The 20,786-nt window shown below is 40.1% G+C and overlaps 1 protein-coding gene across 1 annotated transcript in view; it reads right to left on the bottom strand.

The window, feature by feature from the left end:
* Nucleotides 1-239: 239 nt before the first annotated feature.
* Nucleotides 240-20,786, bottom strand: part of SPHKAP (SPHK1 interactor, AKAP domain containing) — a 185,785-nt gene continuing 165,238 nt past the window's right edge. Inside the window, exons 8-12 of the mRNA XM_061147965.1 lie at nucleotides 18,558-18,743; nucleotides 16,625-16,711; nucleotides 14,389-14,441; nucleotides 14,117-14,301; nucleotides 240-2,095 (exon numbers count right to left, since the gene is read on the bottom strand). Coding sequence (XP_061003948.1) covers nucleotides 1,952-2,095; nucleotides 14,117-14,301; nucleotides 14,389-14,441; nucleotides 16,625-16,711; nucleotides 18,558-18,743 — 655 coding nt within the window. The 3' untranslated portion in view covers nucleotides 240-1,951. The remainder of the gene's footprint in view (nucleotides 2,096-14,116; nucleotides 14,302-14,388; nucleotides 14,442-16,624; nucleotides 16,712-18,557; nucleotides 18,744-20,786) is intronic.

The raw sequence follows: 20,786 nt of genomic DNA, 5'->3' as shown, positions 1-20,786 counted from the left end.
TGACAGTGGTGCTAAGATTGAGAAGTGCAGATTTATGTAAACACCATTGATCCCAACAATTTAGTCAAAGAATATCTGCTTATTCAAATACTGAACGTGGGACAGTGACGTTGTATCAGAGATAAATCTACCTTTATCCAATCACACTGTGACTACTTTTCCTATGAGGCACTTTAGCTCTGGGAGAAAAAAATGATCAACCAGTTGGCAACAAAAATTTATTGATTAGTTTGCAACTTTAGGTACAACATATATTTCATCACATGGTTATAATTCAGTATTTGTGCTTTGTAGGATAAGTAAACATTCATTCGAGCACAACAAAAGTCTACACACAATATTACAATCTTTTGGGGTTGTTTAAAAAATAAACATATCCTTTTCCATTTAGTATCACAAAGACTTTCACTTTGAGAGGGTGGATAAATGTTCAAGTTTGGTATTTGTATAATACATCAATTAAACATATAACCCAAATTTGGACTATTTTTCTATAATAAATGCCTAATGAGTCCTGGAAAGAATTCTGGGGGTGGGTGGTAGGGAGGATGACTTCCAATAAAGTTTTTTTTGACAATTCAAGAAACGTCAATTTCTTGTCAATGTGGATGACACAGAAAGCCAGCATCAATGGCGTGGGACTTTGTTCACATTTAAAATTACTTGACAATCTTAAAAATAGTGTAAAAGCATAGTATTTCAGGAAATCTTTAATAAACACTTTCTTTCTTTTTGATCAAGAAAATAAAAGCCAGTCTAGCTCATTTAGCTGAAGGGGAAAAAGACCTATTAGGGAGAAGTTAAATCCCTTTATTTTTCAAAAAAGTAAATCTCTGTTTTTAAAATACTTCAATGTGACAATATTTTCTTTTTCCCAAATTAAATGCCAGTATCCTTAAATTAGTAAGTATATAATCCTAACTGGATATGTCAAACCCTGCATTCATTATAAATGTCATCTGACTAACAGGTCTGCCATACCGGCACCAATATGTTTATAATGAAATCATAGGGCTCAAATGTCAATATACAACTTGAAACAATAATCTCTTCATATTTTATGAACCTCTAAGGCTAAGTTGATATATTATTTATGATAATCTCTTCATAATTTACAATAAAAATGAAAGTTTATATTTTATATAATTTAATATACAAGCAGATTTTCTCTCCAAAGACTCTCCTTAGCAGGAAAGCTTTCCCATAGGGTAAGTTCTGTAACCATGTCACTCATGTAATAAACAGATGGAAATAAGACAATCTTCCACCTTTCTCTCTCTCAGCTGAACACCAAGCGTCTTTTGATTAGCTGGGAACTCAGACATTGTTGGGGAGATATGAAATATTTATCAGTGGGCTAGAGTGAACAAATTAAATCACCTCTATAGGCAATACTGATGTATCCTTGCATCTCTGTTAACATCCACTGATAATGGTCTATAACTGAAAAGCTTTTATATCAAAATTTTGGAAATTTATCACCCATATCTTAAATATTTACCTGGGCTGATAGACCCTTTAATCTGCCCAAAAAAGTAAAATAAAGTTTATAGTAGAGTTTATAAAATGATTTTGACCAGTGATGTTTCCAGTTGATTCATATAATTGGAGATATTACATGAAATTTTATGTTATTAAACATATGCAACTGCAACTCTCCTGGAGTCTAGGCCTAGTCCTAAATTTTCCATTTGGCCCATTACAATTTCTGTTTCTCCAGCCATTCTAACACAAGCTCTTTTAAAGTCACCTACAGGTTGTGTTGATTTGTACAGACCTATATTTTGTTTTCCCTCAGATTTATTCCATGTGCAGCAGACTTGAGGAGCAGATTTTTTCCTAGCTCTGTTAATGTGATGTGATGTTTTGAGAAAGTTTAGAGCATTTAGAGCAAACCACTGTAATCTAAGCTGGAAAGAAGGAAAGGGATACTCTGCAGGAAACTGCTGCCTTATCCCAGTTCCAAGAGCCAGTCAAAGAGACTCGGGGTCCCATCCCTCCGCTCCTCGTGTATCTTGCAGTACTGAACCACTGCATGGAAGATATCCCCCACCTTCCAGGACTTCTGATGGACCAGCCGCACGACATCTAGAAACTAGAGGAAAGCACAGAATTAGGACTCACACATCACAGACGATCCTCAAAGTCATCTCATTCAACCACTCTACCAAAGCCAATGGCTCTCCAGGCTGTTTTTGAATACCTCTAGTGACAGGGAACTATATTTCAGGACAGTCTATTTTTTTTGTAGACAGTCCAGATTATTAGAGGGTTCTTTCAAGTGAACTGGGATTTTCCTCACAGCAGTTGCCATCCACCAATTTTGAGAGTCTACATGGAATTCTTTCAACATCTTATCTTTTTGGTATTTGAAGAGTTCCCTCAGATCCACTTTTCTCTGGGTTAGACTCTCTCTAACAGGTCTGTATGGCATGGTTCCCAGTGCCTTCTATCAGTGGCATACACAATCTTTCATGGGATGTACCATTTAGGCCAAATAAATTGTGTGAAAATTTTGGGTGCTGGTGAAGACTCTTGAGAGTCCTTTGGACCACAAGGAGATCAAACCAGTGAATCCTAAAGGAAATCAACTCTGAATATTCATTGGAAGGACTGATGTTGAAGCTCCAGTACAATACTTTGGCCACCTGATGTGAAGAGCCAACTCATTGGAAAAGACCCTGATGCTGGGAAAGACTGAGGACAGGAGAAGGGGACGACAGAGGAGGAGATGGTTAGGTATCATCACTGACTTAGTGAATATGAATCTGAGCAAACTCCAGGAGATAGAATGAAAGGAACGCCTAGTGTGCTGCAGTCCATGGGCTTGCAAAGAGTCGGGCATGACTTTAGTGACTGAACAACAAACTTTTGGGTAGTTTTACTTACTGGTTCCTCATTCCACTTTGAAAAGTTCCCCCCTCCTTCATCAAGTTTCAAGAGACTCCATCTTTCCTTTGGAACAGTAAAAGGAAAGACTGAGGAAACATCCTGACTCATCACCTGGCTAATGGTATCAGTTTCAATTGGCCACAACTTAGAAAGCATCTGACTGCAGGTTGAGTTGGAGCACTGGAAGATGGGAAAATCACTACAGATGGTCCCCTTCATGAAACTGTGGCCTAAAGCTCAGCATGAAGTCCTCTCAAACTCCTTAGTCAGATACGTATAAAGAAAAGTAACAACTATTAAGAGCCAAAACCTGTAGGAAGTATCTTTCAAGCATGTAATCTCATTTAATTCCATCAACAACCCTGCAAATCAGGCATTTAAAGATGAAAAACTGTGGGTTTGTGAGATGAAAAGTTGGCAGTAAGATGGTCTTCTTTTTTTTAATGTGGATCATTTAAAGAGTCTTTATCAAATTTGTTACAATATTGCTTCTGTTGTCTACATTTTGTCTTTTTGATCACAAGGTATGTGGGATCTTATCCCCTTGACCAGAGATGGAACCCACATCCCCTGCACTGGAGTGTGAAGTCTTAACCACTGAACCACCAGGGAAGTCCCAGGATGCATGGTCTTCTGACACTGCAGCCCAAAGCTCTTTTTGCTACAGTACCCCATGCCTTTTGCTGGTAGGAGAATATGCTAAGTCACTACAGTCGTGTTCGACTCTTTGCGACCCCATGGACTATAGCCTGCCAGGCTCCTCTCTCCATGGGATTTTCCAAGCAAGAAAACTGGAGTGGGTTGCCATTTCCTTCTCCAAGGTAGGATGATAAGACATTAATATTTATTTGGAACACTGGGATAAAGGAAAGACTGGGACTCTAGTCTTGTTTATTGAGGAAGAAAAATTTATTTCTTAAAAAGATGAGAGATGTGGTTTAGTTAGTAGTATTCCTTCAATGTTTACTTTTAGAATTTCTTTGCCCTGCTCATTTCACATTTGCTCAGACTTTGAAGATGAGCCAGAAATTGGAATGCTAATTTTTTCTGATCTTCCCCCGCCCCCTTCAGTTTGAATTTGCTAATTCATTTCAATTACTGAGAAGTTGTTTCCCAGAGAGCTACTATTAAATTATGTTTCTTCTTCCAGCTGCTGTGACAGCACCAGCTACTGCAGTTACAGAAATCAGTGCTTTATTGTACTCATTTGCCTTGTGTTGGCTTAATCAGAATAAAGCAGTTTTCTAGGCTGGAAAATAAAATGCTTAACTTTTAATACATGGAAACATAAACATTATCTCAAAGAGTTTTGGGAAGATGCAAAAAGGGAGACCAATGGGAAGCTGATGGCAACAGGATTATAGACAGTAATCTCCCTGGGAAAGGACACCATCTGAACTACCTCTCACGTATTTTTTTTTTGGCTTTACCAGGTCTTTGTTGCTGCATGTGGGCTTTCTCTAGTTGAAGCAAGCAGGGGCTACTCTGTTGTAATCAGAGGGCTTGTCATTGTAATAGCTTCTGTTGTTGGGGATCACGGGCTCTAGAGTAACAGACTCAGTAGGTACGGTGCACCAACTTAGTTGCTCTGCAATCTGAGGGATCTTCCCAGACCAGGGATCGAACCCATGTTCCCTGCATTGGCAGGTGGATTCTTAACCACTGAACATTAACCAAGGAAGTCCTTAATCACTTAATATTGGTAACATCTTATGGAAAAAACGTGAATGAACTGTTTGGTCAACCCAATATCTTGTGCCTGCACCTAGTAGGGACTCAATAAATATTTGCAGAAGATGGAACATCCAAATGTGAGTCAAATATATCAAATGCTTCAAAATGACCAATAAGACTACTTGAAATATGGAGTGACATCCAGAATCATTGAAGCTGAACCTTGTCTAAATATTCATTCTTGAGTTTTACATATTTACATTTACACCATTAAAAAATTAGTAGGCACATCTTGGGCTGCTTACTCAATAATTTCCTCCAAATAATTTCCTCATTTTTTGCTCCAAAAAATGAGTTGAGGTTGAGAATCTAAGCAAAGGCAGAGCCTGAACTGGTGCCATGGTGGTGGGCAAAGAGCAAAGTCAGAGATGGTCATGGGGCAGGTGTTTGATCACCTGTGACCGGGAGTGGACATGCATGGTGGAGGTGGGGTGCCCAGGACCCCTCTTCACTGGGCACTACAACAGCCCTGGAAGGTTAGCTCCAATCAGCTCCATCAGTCTCAGTGACAGAATTTCAGACTGTTAGTTGTCCGGTATCCCTCACAATTCTGTTGAGCTTTCTGTCTGTCAGACTCCTGAGATTTTAGAGAACTTAATCCATTAGGTTAAAACTTTGCTCAGGACACAAATACCGTCAGAAAGAGGAACACTCTAGGTGGTTATTAGTAATTTATGGAGCTGCATAATAATATAATTTTGTGAGCTGTTACTTGTATCTTGGTGTGTATGAAAGATCCCAGGCATGCATGTTTTTCCTTTGGACTAGGTGGCAAAAACATGCGGCCTCAGGAAAAAGGGGAGAAAGGCTAGGATGTCTTTGCATGATTTTGTTAATCAGACTTTCCCAGTTCTTACTGGAGAAAGGTGCTCCCAGTGCAGAAGGTTTGAACATCAAGTTTCTGAGGTCTCACTGAGAGAGGCTCGTATTAATAATTCATCAACTTCTCTTCAAGATTTTCCTCCAGGGCCATAGTGGTCTTAGACTGGACTTATCCCATGAGGGTGTTTCCTCTTCTTTAGCATGTTTTATAAAGATGCAGTATAAAGTACACAGAAATATAAACTTAGTCTCAGCACTTTTTTTTTCTTTCTGTACACTCTAGTTTCCTGGGCCACCATCTTATTCCCAACTTTAATCTCTGAGTCATTGCTCTGGGAGAGAATGAAAATTACAGAGCAGATGTCAGTATTGGCTAAACTCTTCCCAGAAGGCTGTCTGCTTCAGACCTTCCTGGAAGGTCTTAGCTACTTTCCAATATTAGCTACTTTCCATCTATTTTGGGCCTGCTGAAGCAGGGTCTCCCACTGTCGTTTGTGATGATGACCACAGGATGTTGTGAACTGACCCCAAATTGTCAAAATGTCCTGCCAACTAGGCTATTCTATCAGTAGTTTGTGAAATGGCTACATGCTAGAATCTGTCTCATGACTTCTAAGGTCAAGTTGATATCCCAATAAATTGGAGAAGGAAATGGCAACCCACTCCAGTATTCCCTCCTGGAAAATCCCCATGGACAGAGGAGCCTGGTGAGCTACAGTCCACGGGGTTGCAAAGAATTAGACACGAATGAGCGGCTAAGCACATCCCAATAAAGCGATTTTTAAAAATTATCTGGTCCCACTAAATATAGCATGCTTTTAGTCTGTGATGGCTTCATCTCAGACATTAAGACCTTGAAACATCAGTGGGGTTGATGAGTAGGGAAAGTCTTATACTTTCCTTTCTTCCTTTATTAAAAAAAAAATTCTATTTTTTTTTTTTTGGTTTATTTTTATTAGTTGGAGGCTAACTACTTTACAATATTGTAGTGGTTTCTGCCATACATTGACATGAATCATCCATGGATTTACATGTGTTCCCCATCTTGTACCCCCTCCCACCTCCCTCCCCATCCCACCCCTCTGGGTCATCCCAGTGCACCAGCCCTGAGCATTTGTCTCATGCATCCAACCTAGACAAAAGTGAAGCTAAGATTATAAATAAACCAGAAAAGGACACTTCCAGTTCATTACTACAGTCTTTAAAAACTGCATTCTATTTAGCAGCTGTCCCTATATCTTTCACTGTGTCTGTCCATGCTATGGACTCGGTAATTTCGTAATCAGCTTTAGGATGTCAGGGATCTGAGTTTTTCTTTCCATAATGTACTGACAAATAAAAATAAAAAATTTTCATTTTCTATCATTTCACAATTAATAACAATTAAGTTCCCTTCCTATGTATCATAGTTGCCATTTCCTTGAACAAATGTTTCGTTTTAGCAAGCTAGAAGAATTTACATCCTGTGATGGTATGTTGTAGACCTATTACATGATAGGTACCTTTTATATTCCCACGTGCATTTACTCAATTAGATTACTTGTTTATAAAATCATATGGTGGGATCTATGGGTTGTTGTTGTTTAGGTGCTAAGTTGTGTCTGACTCTTGGTGACCCCATGAACTGTAGCCCCTCAGGCTCATTTTTCCATGGGATTTTCCAGGCAGGAGTACTGAAGTGGGTTGCCATTTCCTTCTCCAGGAGATTTTCCCGATCCAGGGATCAAAAGGAATCTATAGGAGTTGTTGCAAATTGTTTAGATTTTTTTTTGGAAACACTCAATGTGGATTTCTGAAAGCAGCTACCTTCTTTTGTTCCAATGCAGTCCATTTCATTACGCACAAGTTAGCTGGCCTTTATATTGCTCCTGCAACTATGGCCTGTAGGAGTCGAGATTCTCAGCCTTGACTGTACCCTAGGACTCCCCAGGGATCTTGAGAAAACCCCAAAGCCTGGTTCATCCCAAGAGAAGAGTTTGATTTAATTGGCTCGAGCACTGGGCCATAAAAGCATCCCTAGGGGATGGGGCTCCCAGGATGGAATTCATGCCCTTCTGAGAAGATGAAGATATACCAGAGGTGGCTCTCTGCCATGTGAAGGCACAGAAATGAAGCTGTCCCTCATCAAGAAATGCATCTGTTGGCACTTTGATCTCAGACTTTCTAGCCTCCAGAACTCTAAGAAATAAATGTCTGCTGTTCAAGCCACTGTCTATATTATTTTATTAGAGCAGCTTAAGCTAAGACCACATTTAATTCTTTAGTTTTCCTTTGTTAGGTACTGTCTTCAAAACAGAAACTTTAAGTGTAGTATTTTGGGGAAAGTTAAGTTAACAGCAAATGCCATCAATATTTTCTCTCTCATTCTCTTTCCTCTACTTTGCTTGTGGAGAAGAGTAAGACATTAAAGGAGAAGCAAATCTTCTTCTGACACCCACTTTCTTAGGAAGGCAGGTGTACATCTGTTTCCTCTTAGGACATTCTGTTCTATGCACTGCCCTCAAGAGAAGGATGTAATTTCCCAAATGAGCTTAATGATGAGGAAGGCAGCTGATTTACTATGAGACCAGTCATCAGCTCATTCTGGCTCCCTGATTATTGAATTTAAACAGAAGTAAAAGAGCTGTAGAACAATAATGTGATCCCTCCACAAAGCAGAACAATTAGTTAATTGATATCCTTTTTTTAAAAAAATGGCTGTCATGGTTTTTCCCCTCCATGAATTAAGTAGATTAAATTTAACACATGTCAAGATCATTGTGAATTAAATTTATAAACTGTATTTTAGATTTTCAAGTGCTATGATTCTCAGCAATCTTTCCTTTGGAATTTAGCAAACTTAAAAAGCCACATCAAATCCTGCTTCAAATATGTCTAAGGAAGTGTTAGTTTCTCAGTCATACCTGACTCTTTGTGACCCCAGGGACTGGAGCCCTCCAGGCTCCTCTGTCCATGGGATTCTCCAGGCAAGAATACTGCAGTGGGTTTCCATGCTCTTCTCCAGGGGATCTTCCCAATCCACGAATGGAACCCACATCTCTTAAAATTTCTTGCATTGGCAGGTAGGTTCTTTACTACTAGAGCCACCTGGAAAGCCCATTTCTTATGAAAGGGAATCTCAAACTTTAGTGTTCATCAGAACCATCATACTTGAACAAATATGTTAAAAATGCATATCTCTAGGCCCCACTCTTAGAAAGGAAGCTTCAAGAAGGGGCCTAAGATGTGAGTTGTAAATTAGTGTCCCAGGTGACTCTTTGCATTTGGCTCATGTTTGAAGGGTATAAAGTACTGTTTCAGTGTGTTTCTCATTTTGCCTTATTCAGAATAAGCTCCCATTACATTTCAAGTTTGGTCTTTACAAGCCGAGCTTCCTTTGGTTTACCTTCTCCCTGCCCTGGGCCCTTCCTAAGCTGGAATATGAACTCCCAGAGGGTAGAACACCTTGCCTCTTTTGTTCCCTGTGTCCCCAGAGCCTAGAATAATGTTGGCATGTTGTACATATTTGATAAACTTTTGATGAGTGTCCTGAATGTATGATGTTCAAGTACACCTAGCATTTTAATAATTAGATGGAACACTAAAAGAGAAAGCCTGAGAATAAAGGTGTCATTTACTGGAGAGGAGTGACAGTGCATTGGGCACCCAGAATGTTTGGAATTTATCTTTTGAATTGAAATAAGACTGAAGGTAGTTATAAGCTGATATTAGGTGTCCTTCCACTCCAAGGCCAAGTTCACAGGCAGTGGTGGGACAGATTAAATGCTTTTGTATTCAATCATGACATCTCCTGGAACTTGCTCAAACTCATGTCCATTGAGTCGGTGATGCCATCCCACCATCTCATCCTCTGTCATCCCCTTCTCCTCCTGCCTTCAATCTTTCCCAGCATCAGGGTCTTTTCCAATGAGTCGGCTCTTAGCATCAGGTGGACAAAGTACTGGTGTTTCAGCTTCAGCATCAGTCCTTCCAATGAATATTCAGGACTAATTTCCTTTAGGATTGACTGGTTTAATTTTCTTGCAGTCCAAGGGACTCTCAAGAGTCTTCTCCAATACCACAATTCAAAAGCATCAGTTCTTCAGTGCTCAGCTTTCTTTATGTTCTAACCCTCACACCCATACATGACTATTGGAAAAACCATAGCTTTGACTAGACGGACTTTTGTTGGCAAAGTAATGTCTCTGCTTTTTAATACTCTGCCTTGGTTTGTCAAAGATTTTATTCCAAGGAGAAAGTGTCTTTTAATATCATGGCTGCAGTCACCATCTGCAGTGATTTTGGAGCACAAGAAAATAAAGTCTCTTACTGTTTCCACTGTTTCCCCATCTACTTGCCAGGAAGTGATGGGACCAGATGCCATGATCTTAATTTTTTGAATGTTAAGTTTTTAGCCGGAGTTTTCACTCTCCACTTTCACCTTCATCAAAAGACTTTTTAGTTCTTCACTTTCTGCCATAAGGGTGGTGTCATCTGCATATCTGAGGTTTTTGATATTTCTCCCAGCAATTTTGATTCTGGCTTGTGCTTCATCCAGCCTGCCATTACTCATGATGGCATTATAAGTTAAATAAGCAGGTGACAATAAAAAGTCTTGACATACTCCTTTCTCAATTTGAAATCAGTTTGTTTTTTCATGTCCGGTTCTAACTGTTGCTTCTTGACCTGCATACAGGTTTCTCAGGAGGCAGGTAAGGTGGTCTGGTATTCCCATCTCTTTAAGAACTTTCCACAGTTCCACAGAACTTTCCACAGTTGTGATCCACACAGTCAAAGGTTTTAGTGTAGTCAATGAAGCAGAAGTAGATGTTTTTCTGGAATTCTCTTGCTTTCTCTATGATCCAACTGATGTTGACAATTTGATCTCTGGTTTCTCTGCCTTTTCTAAATCCAGCTTGAACATCTGGAAGTTCATAGTTCACGTATTGCTGAAGCCTGGCTTGGAGAATTTTGAGCATTACTTCTAGCATGTGAGATAAGTGCAATTGTGTGGTGTTTGAACATTCTTTGGCATTGCCTTTCTTTGGGATTGGAATGAAAACTGACCTTTTTCAGTCCTGTGGCCACTGCTGAGTTTTCCAAATTTGCTGACATATTGAGTGCAGCACTTTAACAGCATCATCTTTTGGGATTTGAAATAACTCAGCTGGAATTCCATCACCTCCACTAGCTATGTTCATAGTGATGCTTCCTAATGTCCACTTGACTTTTCACTTCAGGATGTCTGGCTCTAGGTGAGTGATCACACCATCGTGGTTATCTGGGTCATGAAGATCTTTTTTGTATAGTTCTTCTGTGTATTCTTGCCACCTCTTCTTAATATCTTCTGCTTCTTTTAAATCCATACCATTTCTGTCCTTTACTGTGCCCATCTTTGCATGAAATATTCCCTTGGTATCTCTAATTTTCTTGAAGAGATCTCTAGTCATTCTCATTCTATTGTTTTCCTCTATTTTTTTGCACTGATCACTGAGAAAGGTTTTCTTATCTCTCCATGCTGTTCTTTGGAACTCTGCATTCAGATGGGAATATCTTTCCTTTTCTCCTTTGCCTTTCCCTTGCTGAACTTAACAGAGACACTTCTTTTACCTTCTCCAAGCTGATGAGGAGCTAATGAGACACTGCTGCTTTTCAAGTGACACAGCCTTCTTGGTGGGAAGCACTGGTCTCTCTTCCACACCACTTGAAAATGGCCACTTAACTTCCTGACTAAGTAAAAAACAGTCAGAATGAGGCCTCCAAATAAAAGACAGGATATCAAAATTCTACATAAGGGTTTGCTTTATTTCACCAGTTCTGTCACAGACCTGGGTACAGGCAGTGCCCTTTTATGGAGAAGCCATTACCTGTAGAGAATTTTAACTGACTCAGAAACAGAAGATGATTCAGCCCCTAAAATTATATTACTTAGAAATAAGTCCCTTGAGGTGATGCTAAATAGGAGTGAAACATCATTTAATGTATCTTGACATACTAATGGAACATTTATTTTTATAGAAAAATTGTTATGAGTAAAGACAGGTATCCCCTTTGATAACTGAAAATCACTGGGGAGAAATAAATATCATGTCAAAGCATTATTTACATAATTAAGGTGTTAGTGACATATTCCTTGTCCTTTCATCTAAACAAAAATTTATTAGACGTATATTCACATAGAGTGTTACACTGTTTCTTCAAAATGGTGGACTGCATAAAAATCAATGGGACATGAATTTGAGCAAACTCCGGGAGATAGTAGAAGACAGAGCCTAGCATGCTGCACTCCACGGGGTCCCAAAGAGCTGGACAGAGAGCAACTGAACAACAATAACATAAAAATCTGTTTCATTAAGAAATCATCTAAAATACACCATGCAATGCTTTTATTCAGGAAGTGGCTAGGGATAAAACTGGAAACTAACCTGCCTTTCATTTTTCCAGGAAACCAAGAACTCTGGGTAAAAAATGTCTTTGTTCTCCTCCCCATGGCAGGGGGTCTTGGGATTGTGTGAGGCAGGAGGGAGGGGGCAAAACTGAAGCATTCTATCACCGTGCCCTGTGCCCTGACTGGCTGGACGGTAAGGGGGAGGAGAATTTATAGTGAAGCACTATCGTGAACCACTCATCACCTTGAAAATAAAGGTGTGCCAAGTATGAGGCAGTATCTAGATTTAGAGAAGAGAGAACTGTAGGCAGTCCTAGGCATAAAGAGAAACACGAATCATTGGCTAGAAAGAGAAGCCGAAGTGGATGAGTCTATGGAAAATAAACGAAGTCTTCTCAATTTTTCCAGTAGCCAAGCCCATTGGCTGGGGAGGCAGAGACAGAGAGAAAGAGAGAGAGAGATGCTCTTCTAACTACCGTGTACCTAAGCCGAAGCCAGAGAGTAAAGGACCTCTCATTTCAGGATGTTTCAAGATGCTAGATTTTGGCAATAAGAATTAAAATGCAGTTACATCTTTAAGAAAATCTAGATTGTAACTCCAAGGCAATTTAACTTGAGAGAGATACACTATCGAGAAGTATCTGTAGACAGAGTGCGGTTCTAGGACTAGGCTCAGCCATCACTATCTGAGGACTCTCATGGACCAACCTCTCTGAGTCCTCACTTGTTCATCAGTATAAAAGGAGTGATAATATTCATTCTGCTCTTCTCACAGGGTTGTTGAGAAACAAGTATAATGAGTATGTGGAAATACTGTATAACAATAAGACATTAAAGAAATGCTCAGTGGTAGTGATAGGCAGTATCCTAAATTAGCTCCCCAAATTTTCTGCCCTAATCCTCAGTACCATGAATAGGATGAGATAATTAATGCCCTTATTAGGGCATATATTAAATGGAAAAAGGGATTCTTCAGTTACTTTTGAGGCAATCAATAGGGAGACTATCTGGTGAACTTAATCGGTATAATTCAATTGAATGAACCAATTAAAAGCAGAGTTTTCTCTGGCTAGTGGCAGAAGAAGTAATGGAAACTAATGGCATGAGGGTACAAAACGACCACATGACAAGAAACTGCACAGCTTCCAGAAGCTGAGAGTGGACTTCAGCAAGGAAATGGGACTTCAGTCCTACAACCTCAAGGAACGGGTCAGGACAACAACCCTAACAAGTGTGGAAGCTTATTTCTTTCTGTGGCTTCCAGATAAGTGCCATGCCAGGCTGACAAGTTGATTTCTGCCTTGTAAGTCCCTCAGTAGAGAGAATGGAATTCACCCAAACTTCTAACAACAGACCTGGGTTTTGCTGTTTTAAGTTAGTAAATTTGTAACACAGAAATAGAAAACCAATATAGTAACATTATTTTTAATTATTTTAAAAGTATATTTTTAAATTATGGAAATTGAGCTTGAAAACGTTGGTGTGCATGATCAATAGTTCAGTCATATTCAGTTCTCTGCGACCCCCTGGACCATAGTCTGCCAGACTTCTCTGTCCAGGCAAGAATACTGGACTGGGTTGCCATTCCCTTCTCCAGGGGAACTTCCTGACCCAGGGGTGGAACCCATATCTCTTGCATCTCCTGAATTCTTTACTACTGAGATAGGCAGATTCTTTACTACTGAGCCACCTGGGAAGCCATTGGTAGTTGAATTCTTGCTTTCCTTAATAACTGATATTCTACAATAGCAAGTGATTGGTCTTAGAGAAAAGGAATTAGAGTGACCATTGCTATTGATTTTGATATTGGCCAAAGATCTATTCCTTAGCTTTATATTTTTGGTAGGCGGAGAATAATAATGAGAAAATCCATCCAATGCAAATCTGTTCCATAGAGAATTAAAAATGCCTTCCCTTCAACACCATGCCAGTTTGTTTTAATTATCAGTCTCACTTTGGCCTCTAGTATATATCAAATCTCTGCTTCTCTACTTTTAATTTAAATGAACATAGGAAGAGGTCAATTCAAGAGGAAGGAAACACACCTAAAGATAATACTCTGAAAATATCCCGTCTCCTCAATTTACTTTCTTATCATCCTCAACTAGTGGAAACAAACTGGCAGTCAAAGAGTTGTCATGATTACATTTATGCAGGTGGAAGGCTTCAAAGTTCTAATCAAAATTCTAAGGTGAAAAGTCAAGAACGAAAAATTCAAATGGGCCAACTGGACATTTACTCAGTTTTAAGCAGGGATTAAAAACACAGAGCCTTATGACATCCAGACAGGGGTCAAGGTACCTTTTCGATTCTGTTTTCTTGAGATTTCTTAAAGTAGATGGTGGGGATACCGAGTTCAGACGCAGCTATCCACTGCAGAGTGGCTCGCAGCTCAGCGTCAGGACACTCTGGCTCCAGGTCAAAGTTGATCACCAGCAGGCTCCCCTGGCGGCCGGCCGTTCCCACTGGTGTTCCAGAGGCACATGCTGAACACAGACACAACCGCCTTACTACTCTTTCCACGGGAAGATCAGAGGCAAATTGCGTCTCAAAATTATGGGAAAGTGGCTTACCCTCAATAGTTTCTGACTGTCCTTCAAGAATCTCCTTTTCTTCTACCAATTCACTTTGGGAGAAAACAATAGTATACGGTTGGTAATGTTTAGGAAGAACAAGCTGTAAATGGAAGATGAAGTGATGGGTCTTATTGATATAAAAGCTCTTGAAATATATTTATGGTTTTTGTGGAATAAACAAATACTAGAGAAGTACTAACATGACTATTACATTGGACTACTGGGTTGGAAATAAATAATCTCGCCCCTAAAAAAAGGCCAGATAAACTGCATGGTTTTAATTGAGATGATTGGTGTGGGAGACTCTGAGAGATGCAATCTTCAATTCTTTTCAACCTCCCTTCTACAAACCTCACAGGTTTGAATAGTCAAGAAAATATTTAGTAGGTAACTAGATCCAGTTGGAGGATTTATCTTTCTTCTGCATTTTGTTTGTCATTTAAAGGATCTTGTATTTCCATCTCAAGACTGATTATTTTTCTATACCATAGCAACATAAATTTGCATTTTAGTCTGGGAAACTATTTTTCTACATATATCTGGTTTTTTGACCTGAGATGAGGAAAAACACAACCACAAACTTTAGAACTTGAGTTGTACAACAAAATATCTCAATTAGTTGAAATTTTTCTTTTTTTTTCTTTTTGTTGGGAAATGCTAGCAGACTGGGTATTGTTTAGAACTAGAGACTCATAACTGACGTGAGATCAGTTCAGTTGCTCAGTTGTGTCTGACTCTGAAAACCGAACTAAGGATCTCATTAAATATAGGCATGTTGAATATCTGAGGTATTTTCATTATAATGAGTACTTATTAGGGAGCCTTGCAAATATTGGGAAGATTTAGTAAATGATTTTAAAATTAGAGCATATGTTCCAACAGCTGAAAGCAAGGGGCCATCTTGGGAAACTCATCATTGTCCCATGTTTTTGTCCCGCTTAGAAATCAAACTGCAGGTGCTCTTAAAAATGTGTCTCTTTATGGGGGAGGATTCTTCCTTATATTCTCTGTTACTGCTAAAATCTGGCTAATAAATTCCATTGCATTCCTAATGTCCAGAGAAAGTACAATTGTTTTTTCACGAACACCTATTTGTTTGTGGAAGAATGGCCAATTTTCCAAAAGGTCTATATTTTTCGGTAGATCTCTATCCAAGGAACATAAGTGAAATGATCTATTAGATACAGTTTCTGCTGTTATGAAGCTGCAGGATGCTAATGGGGTAGCAGAGATGGTCTTGGTTCTCTCTTTCTGTATTCTGTGGGGTCCTAGATTCATACTGGGGAAAAAGATGGACAACTAAACAAACGTTGTCAGAAGGAAAAAAATAAATTTACCCCAAAGTAGTTTTGTTTGCTTTGTCTCCTTTCGAAAACAAAACAGACCCAAGATAATTATGTTCATCTCTACCTGCGAATTATGGCTGTGTAGCACAATAAAGGATGCACTGCAACTTTTAATCACTGAGAAATATTCCCACAGGCAGGATACTGATTAAATAGTGAAATAAAAGTGCTTTCGCTACGGATAATAATAAAAAAAAAATAGAACGGGGAGAAGCTTTAGCCCTATATCTCATTTTCATTTTTCTGAAATTTCGGAAGTCTCCAAATAATGTCATAATGGTAAAAAATAGGTTTTGGTTCATTTAATTTTCCAGAACAATCACAAATTCTAGATGAAGTCATGACCTCATGTTGCTCTCCCTTTATATATTTTATGCCTTACTTATTGTACTTTTTTCCCTTGGTATTTTGGAAAGGCCGCATAATGTGGGGAGCAGATGATGTATCTCCATCATAGTGCCATTTGGTATTGGACTCATTAATGGCAATAATCCCAGGTGTCTACAAGAAAAGGAAAAGCCTCTCACGCTATATTCTATTGAACAATAGTCTTTGCTGGCTGGTATAGTACAATTTAAATGGATTTTTGCTTCTCTGTATCCATCTAGGTAAAATGACATATATGTCTGAATATATGGATAAGCTTTATCCAAAATGATTATCGTATAAGGGATAGACTTGAAATATAGAAAGCGGTTGATGGCAGGGTGAGGCTACAGCACGCCTGAGTTCTTACTTCAGTGACATGAAACCACACGTCTCTGGGAACCTTGGTAGGACAGACATGATGAAGCCAGTGGTCGGGCACAACCTGAATGATCAAAATGGATTGCCAGATGGAATCAGAGTAGCGGTCTCACAATCACTGCATCTCAGTGGCTACTTACTTAATCATGGGAGAAGATGGCATGCTTTCCTGATAAATGTCCAGGTCCATAATGCCAAGACTGCTAGTGGCACTACTGTTGCCATTGCTGACAAAGCAAAAGTTTACATATTAATGCCAGTCTCCGCCACCTGGCCACAATGCCGACACTGCCGTTCCACCAAAGGTCCTTCCTTCGATCCCCGGGAGAATATTGCTTTGTGTCTAGGACCCCTAAATTGATGCTTATTTCTGACCAAATCAGGGGAAAACACAATAAAAGACTCTTTTGACTCACCACCATCATCCTCATCATCAGTATTTTGTAATTTCTGCAGTGAGCTCAGACCTGCTGGTTCACACCTGGTGGGTGGCAATCAGCATAACCCCTTTCTTCTCCACTCTAGTGACAGTGAGGATGTTTATCCCTCAGCAACAGGCTTCTTGGGTATACCTCCAGAGACTAAGATACTTCTGAGAATGCTGGCTTGGGGGAGATCTTCCTGCTTCTTGGTTTTTGATAGAAACCAGTACGGTTTTCCCTTTGCCATTCAGGGGATTTTTCTCAGGCACATTCCATAGGATATCCACTTGTCTCATTTTTTTTTTTCCTATGGGGCTACAGAATTTCTAAGTACAAAGTTGGGCAATGTCAAAGTTTTATAGCCCCTTTATCTTAAAATCTTTGAGAAGGAGCCACACCTGATACTTCTGTGTTGTAGAGAAGGAAGAATTACATATTGTATCATTTTTGTAGGTTGCACAATCAACATATGGTCCAGTTACTAGCCTGGAATTTATTTACTGAAATACAGAAGACTTGAGCCCATTTTTAGGTTCTGTCTGTACTTGCACAATGGAATGTATCCAATTTCACCAAATTCATCATGTGTCCTCACACCTTCTCTAATTTCCAATGACTTCTCTTGCAAGTAAGGTTTTCTAAGGATGTGTGCTGGAGTGTTGTGTGACGGAACGATCTTCCCTCTGGAGTTCTATGAATAAACAACTGAACCCCCTCATTTCAAATTCTTGTCTTGGGTTTCACGTGGGGGTACTGAATGTACTCACTGATTGAAATTTGATGACTCAAACATAACACTGGAGGTAATTAACTGTATAAACTTATCATAAACCCAAAGATTCAAACTCTCTTTGCTTTTTATCGCTATACTGCAACATTTCCACCAGTGTTTGAAATTTTCGATAAATCATTTAACACTGTGACATTTTTTAAGTCTAAACAGACTGAACTGCAGGAAAAAAAGAAAAACCTTTCCAGGGGGCATACACTCAGATGCAACTGAAGCAACTTTCCAGTTGGCCTTTCTGGAAAGTCCTTAGACATGCTGGCCAGGTATCAAATAAGATTTGGGGTAGAAATGTGAAGATTTTTTTCATTTTCACCTCACAGAGGACTAGTTTTTAGTCTATGTCTCCTGAGTTGCTTAGGTTCTCCCAAATCTAATCTCTCTAAGCTCCTGTCTAGCTTTCTAGAGCAAAAATACAGAGGGCAGGGCAGAGAAAGGGAGGAACAGTCAGTCCAAAAAACACAACACAGTGTGAAAACACTTGCCTCATGTAAACCCAGCCTGTCTTGCATCTGAAATACAAATGAACCAGAAAGAAAGTATCAAACACACCAGCTGTAATAGCAACTCATTAAAAAAAAAAAAAAAACAAAACAAACCTCACAGTTGTCACATCACTGAATGCACGCGCTGGAGCCTGCCAAGAAGGGAACATGGATGACTCTCAACCTTGGTCAAGCTAATTGAAATTGTAACTGGATATTAAGAGCTCTCAGCACAAATCATGACAGGCAGGCACTTGGTCCTAGCAGGAGCTTTCCTTTTTGCTCTATTAGGGATCCTTTGAAGAGAATGATTTCAAATGCATTTCTGGAATCTGCACTGAGACTCATTTCCCTGGGAAGTCAATTAAAGAGCAGGTACCTCATGGATCTCTCACTGAGCTGCAGGAAGCTGCTCGTGTCGTCTGGGTTGTCCTCCTCGTTGACAAGCTGGGACCAGCTGTCCATGCTCTCCCCACTGCTGCCGGGAGGGCTGGAGAACTCATCCAGGGCTCTGCCTTCTTTTGAGACTTCAGCCTCCGGTACATCTCTGGCATCAAGGGTTTCACTGTAGATGGTAAGATATTACTAAGAGTGTAGGCATAAGACTGAACTTTTCTGGGGAACCTCACTGCCCCTAGTGTATACACCATATATTATTAAAAGTTTGTATATGTTTGGGGTAGAGCTGTGGACATACTAACTATTCTGTAAATGAATGTGTGTGTAAAGTTGCTTAGTCGTGTCCAACTCTATTGCAACCCCAGGGACTGCAGCCTGCCAGGCTCCTCTGTCCATGGGATTTCCCAGGAAAGAATACTAGCGCGGGTTGTCATACCCTCCTCCAGCGGGTCTTCCCGACCTAGGAACTGAACACAGGTCTCCTGCATTGCACGTTCTTTACTTTCTGAGCCACCAGGGAAGCCATAAATGAATATGTTACTGTTAAAACTGCCTAGCTCATAATTAGATGCATACTCTCAATTTAGGGAGCCTTACCTGTTAAGTCCCAACTGGAAAGATCTGGATAACTACAGTATGGAGATGTGGTGGGTCTGTCATACACACTCTAGGCAAAAGAGTCGGGCACAACGTACTGACTAAAAAACACCTGCTGCTAACACGTGGTGAAAGAGGGTTCTTGACACGCTTGACTTTCCATTTGTTGGCCTGGCAGTTATACACACACACGTGTACACAGGTGCTCTACATTAGGGATCAGACCATTTCTTTGTATCCGTTTCCTCAGGCTGCCCCAATTTCCCAGCACACACTGCAGATGTAGTGAGGTTGGCACCACAGGAGAGGAGGCTCAAAATTAAGACGCTAGGACACATCTGCTTCCTTTTCTTCAAGGAGAGAGGGGAGAGACAGAGATGGATGAAAGAGAGAGAACTTTGCTCTAGATTATAAATCAATTAAAATCTTCTCTGAGGAGAGGAGTTGGTGTCACCATCCTGGAACATAAACAACCAGCTCTAGGAAAATGAAGCTCTGTGTCTCTCTAGAAGTCTCTAACTTGAAGGTTCGTAATTGATCAACCTTCAATCCAGGTGCCAGGGCTCTTTTCTCAGAGAGCCAAATGTACAGAAATGGGAAGAGATTCATGCAAACTTTTCTTCATAGGCTCATCAAAAACTAATAGCATGGAAGGGAAGGGCTTGAATGACTACAAACAAAAAGCAAGAGTGTATTTCTCAGTTGACGATGAAGAATAAGGCAACTCAGTGAGTGGACACTGGAATGCTTTCCTTGGCCATTGTGCACTGGCTGTAGAGAGTATTGAGGGCTTCCACTGAGGACTATCCTCAGGTCTGGAATTGTCCTGCTAGGGTTATACCCTTTCCCAGTGAGTACCCCAAGGAAGCGATTATGCAGAGCTACAAAAACCTATTCATTGGCTCCATTTGCACTAAACCCGACAGACCGTCCCAGCTTCAGGGTTTCCTGTAGGCTGTGCTGTGCCCTCAGTTGTAAACACATTTGCGGGGCGGGGTGGGGGGGGACCATCTCCCTCTGTCTCATCTTGTCTTTCCCTGCTCCTTACACATGAATGTAGACTTTTCCCTGGATAGCACTCCCAAAATTATCTGTCTGCTGCTCTCCTCACCGTCTGTTCCTGGGAAATACAATTTAAGATGTTTGATCAATTTCATTCAAAATTTTGTTAGGTAGGAAGTTAGGCATGAGTAGCAAGGGTTGCCTACTAGAAAAGGTTGCAATCTGATCTCTCAACCTAGACATGCCCAGGAGAGCACACAGTTGATACAAACTAACTACAGGGGCTTCCCCAAGTAAACTCAGGCAGCTAGAAGCCCATTAAGGGTTCATAAATATTCTGTGCTGATTACAACAGACCAAATTATGGGAAGACATGCGCAACAGAGCAACTGTCAGTTAACCATGAGCATATGACCATGTGAATTCCCTTTCTTGATTGGTAGTGGGTACAAGCCCTAACAGTCTACATAATTTTCCTCAATCTTAGAATGAGTACTGTTATCATTTTTCCAAAGGATACACTACGAAGGATAAATTCCAATTGTACTTTTAAAAATAATCTCAGTTGGTAAAGAATCCGCCTGCAATGCGGGAGACCGCGGTTTGACTC

The sequence above is a fragment of the Dama dama genome, chromosome 8, assembly GCF_033118175.1.
Source record: "Dama dama isolate Ldn47 chromosome 8, ASM3311817v1, whole genome shotgun sequence".
In the NCBI taxonomy this organism is placed as follows: Eukaryota; Metazoa; Chordata; class Mammalia; order Artiodactyla; family Cervidae; genus Dama; species Dama dama.
Note: the sequence above shows the minus strand (reverse complement) of the source record. Positions and strands in the feature narration are given on the sequence as shown.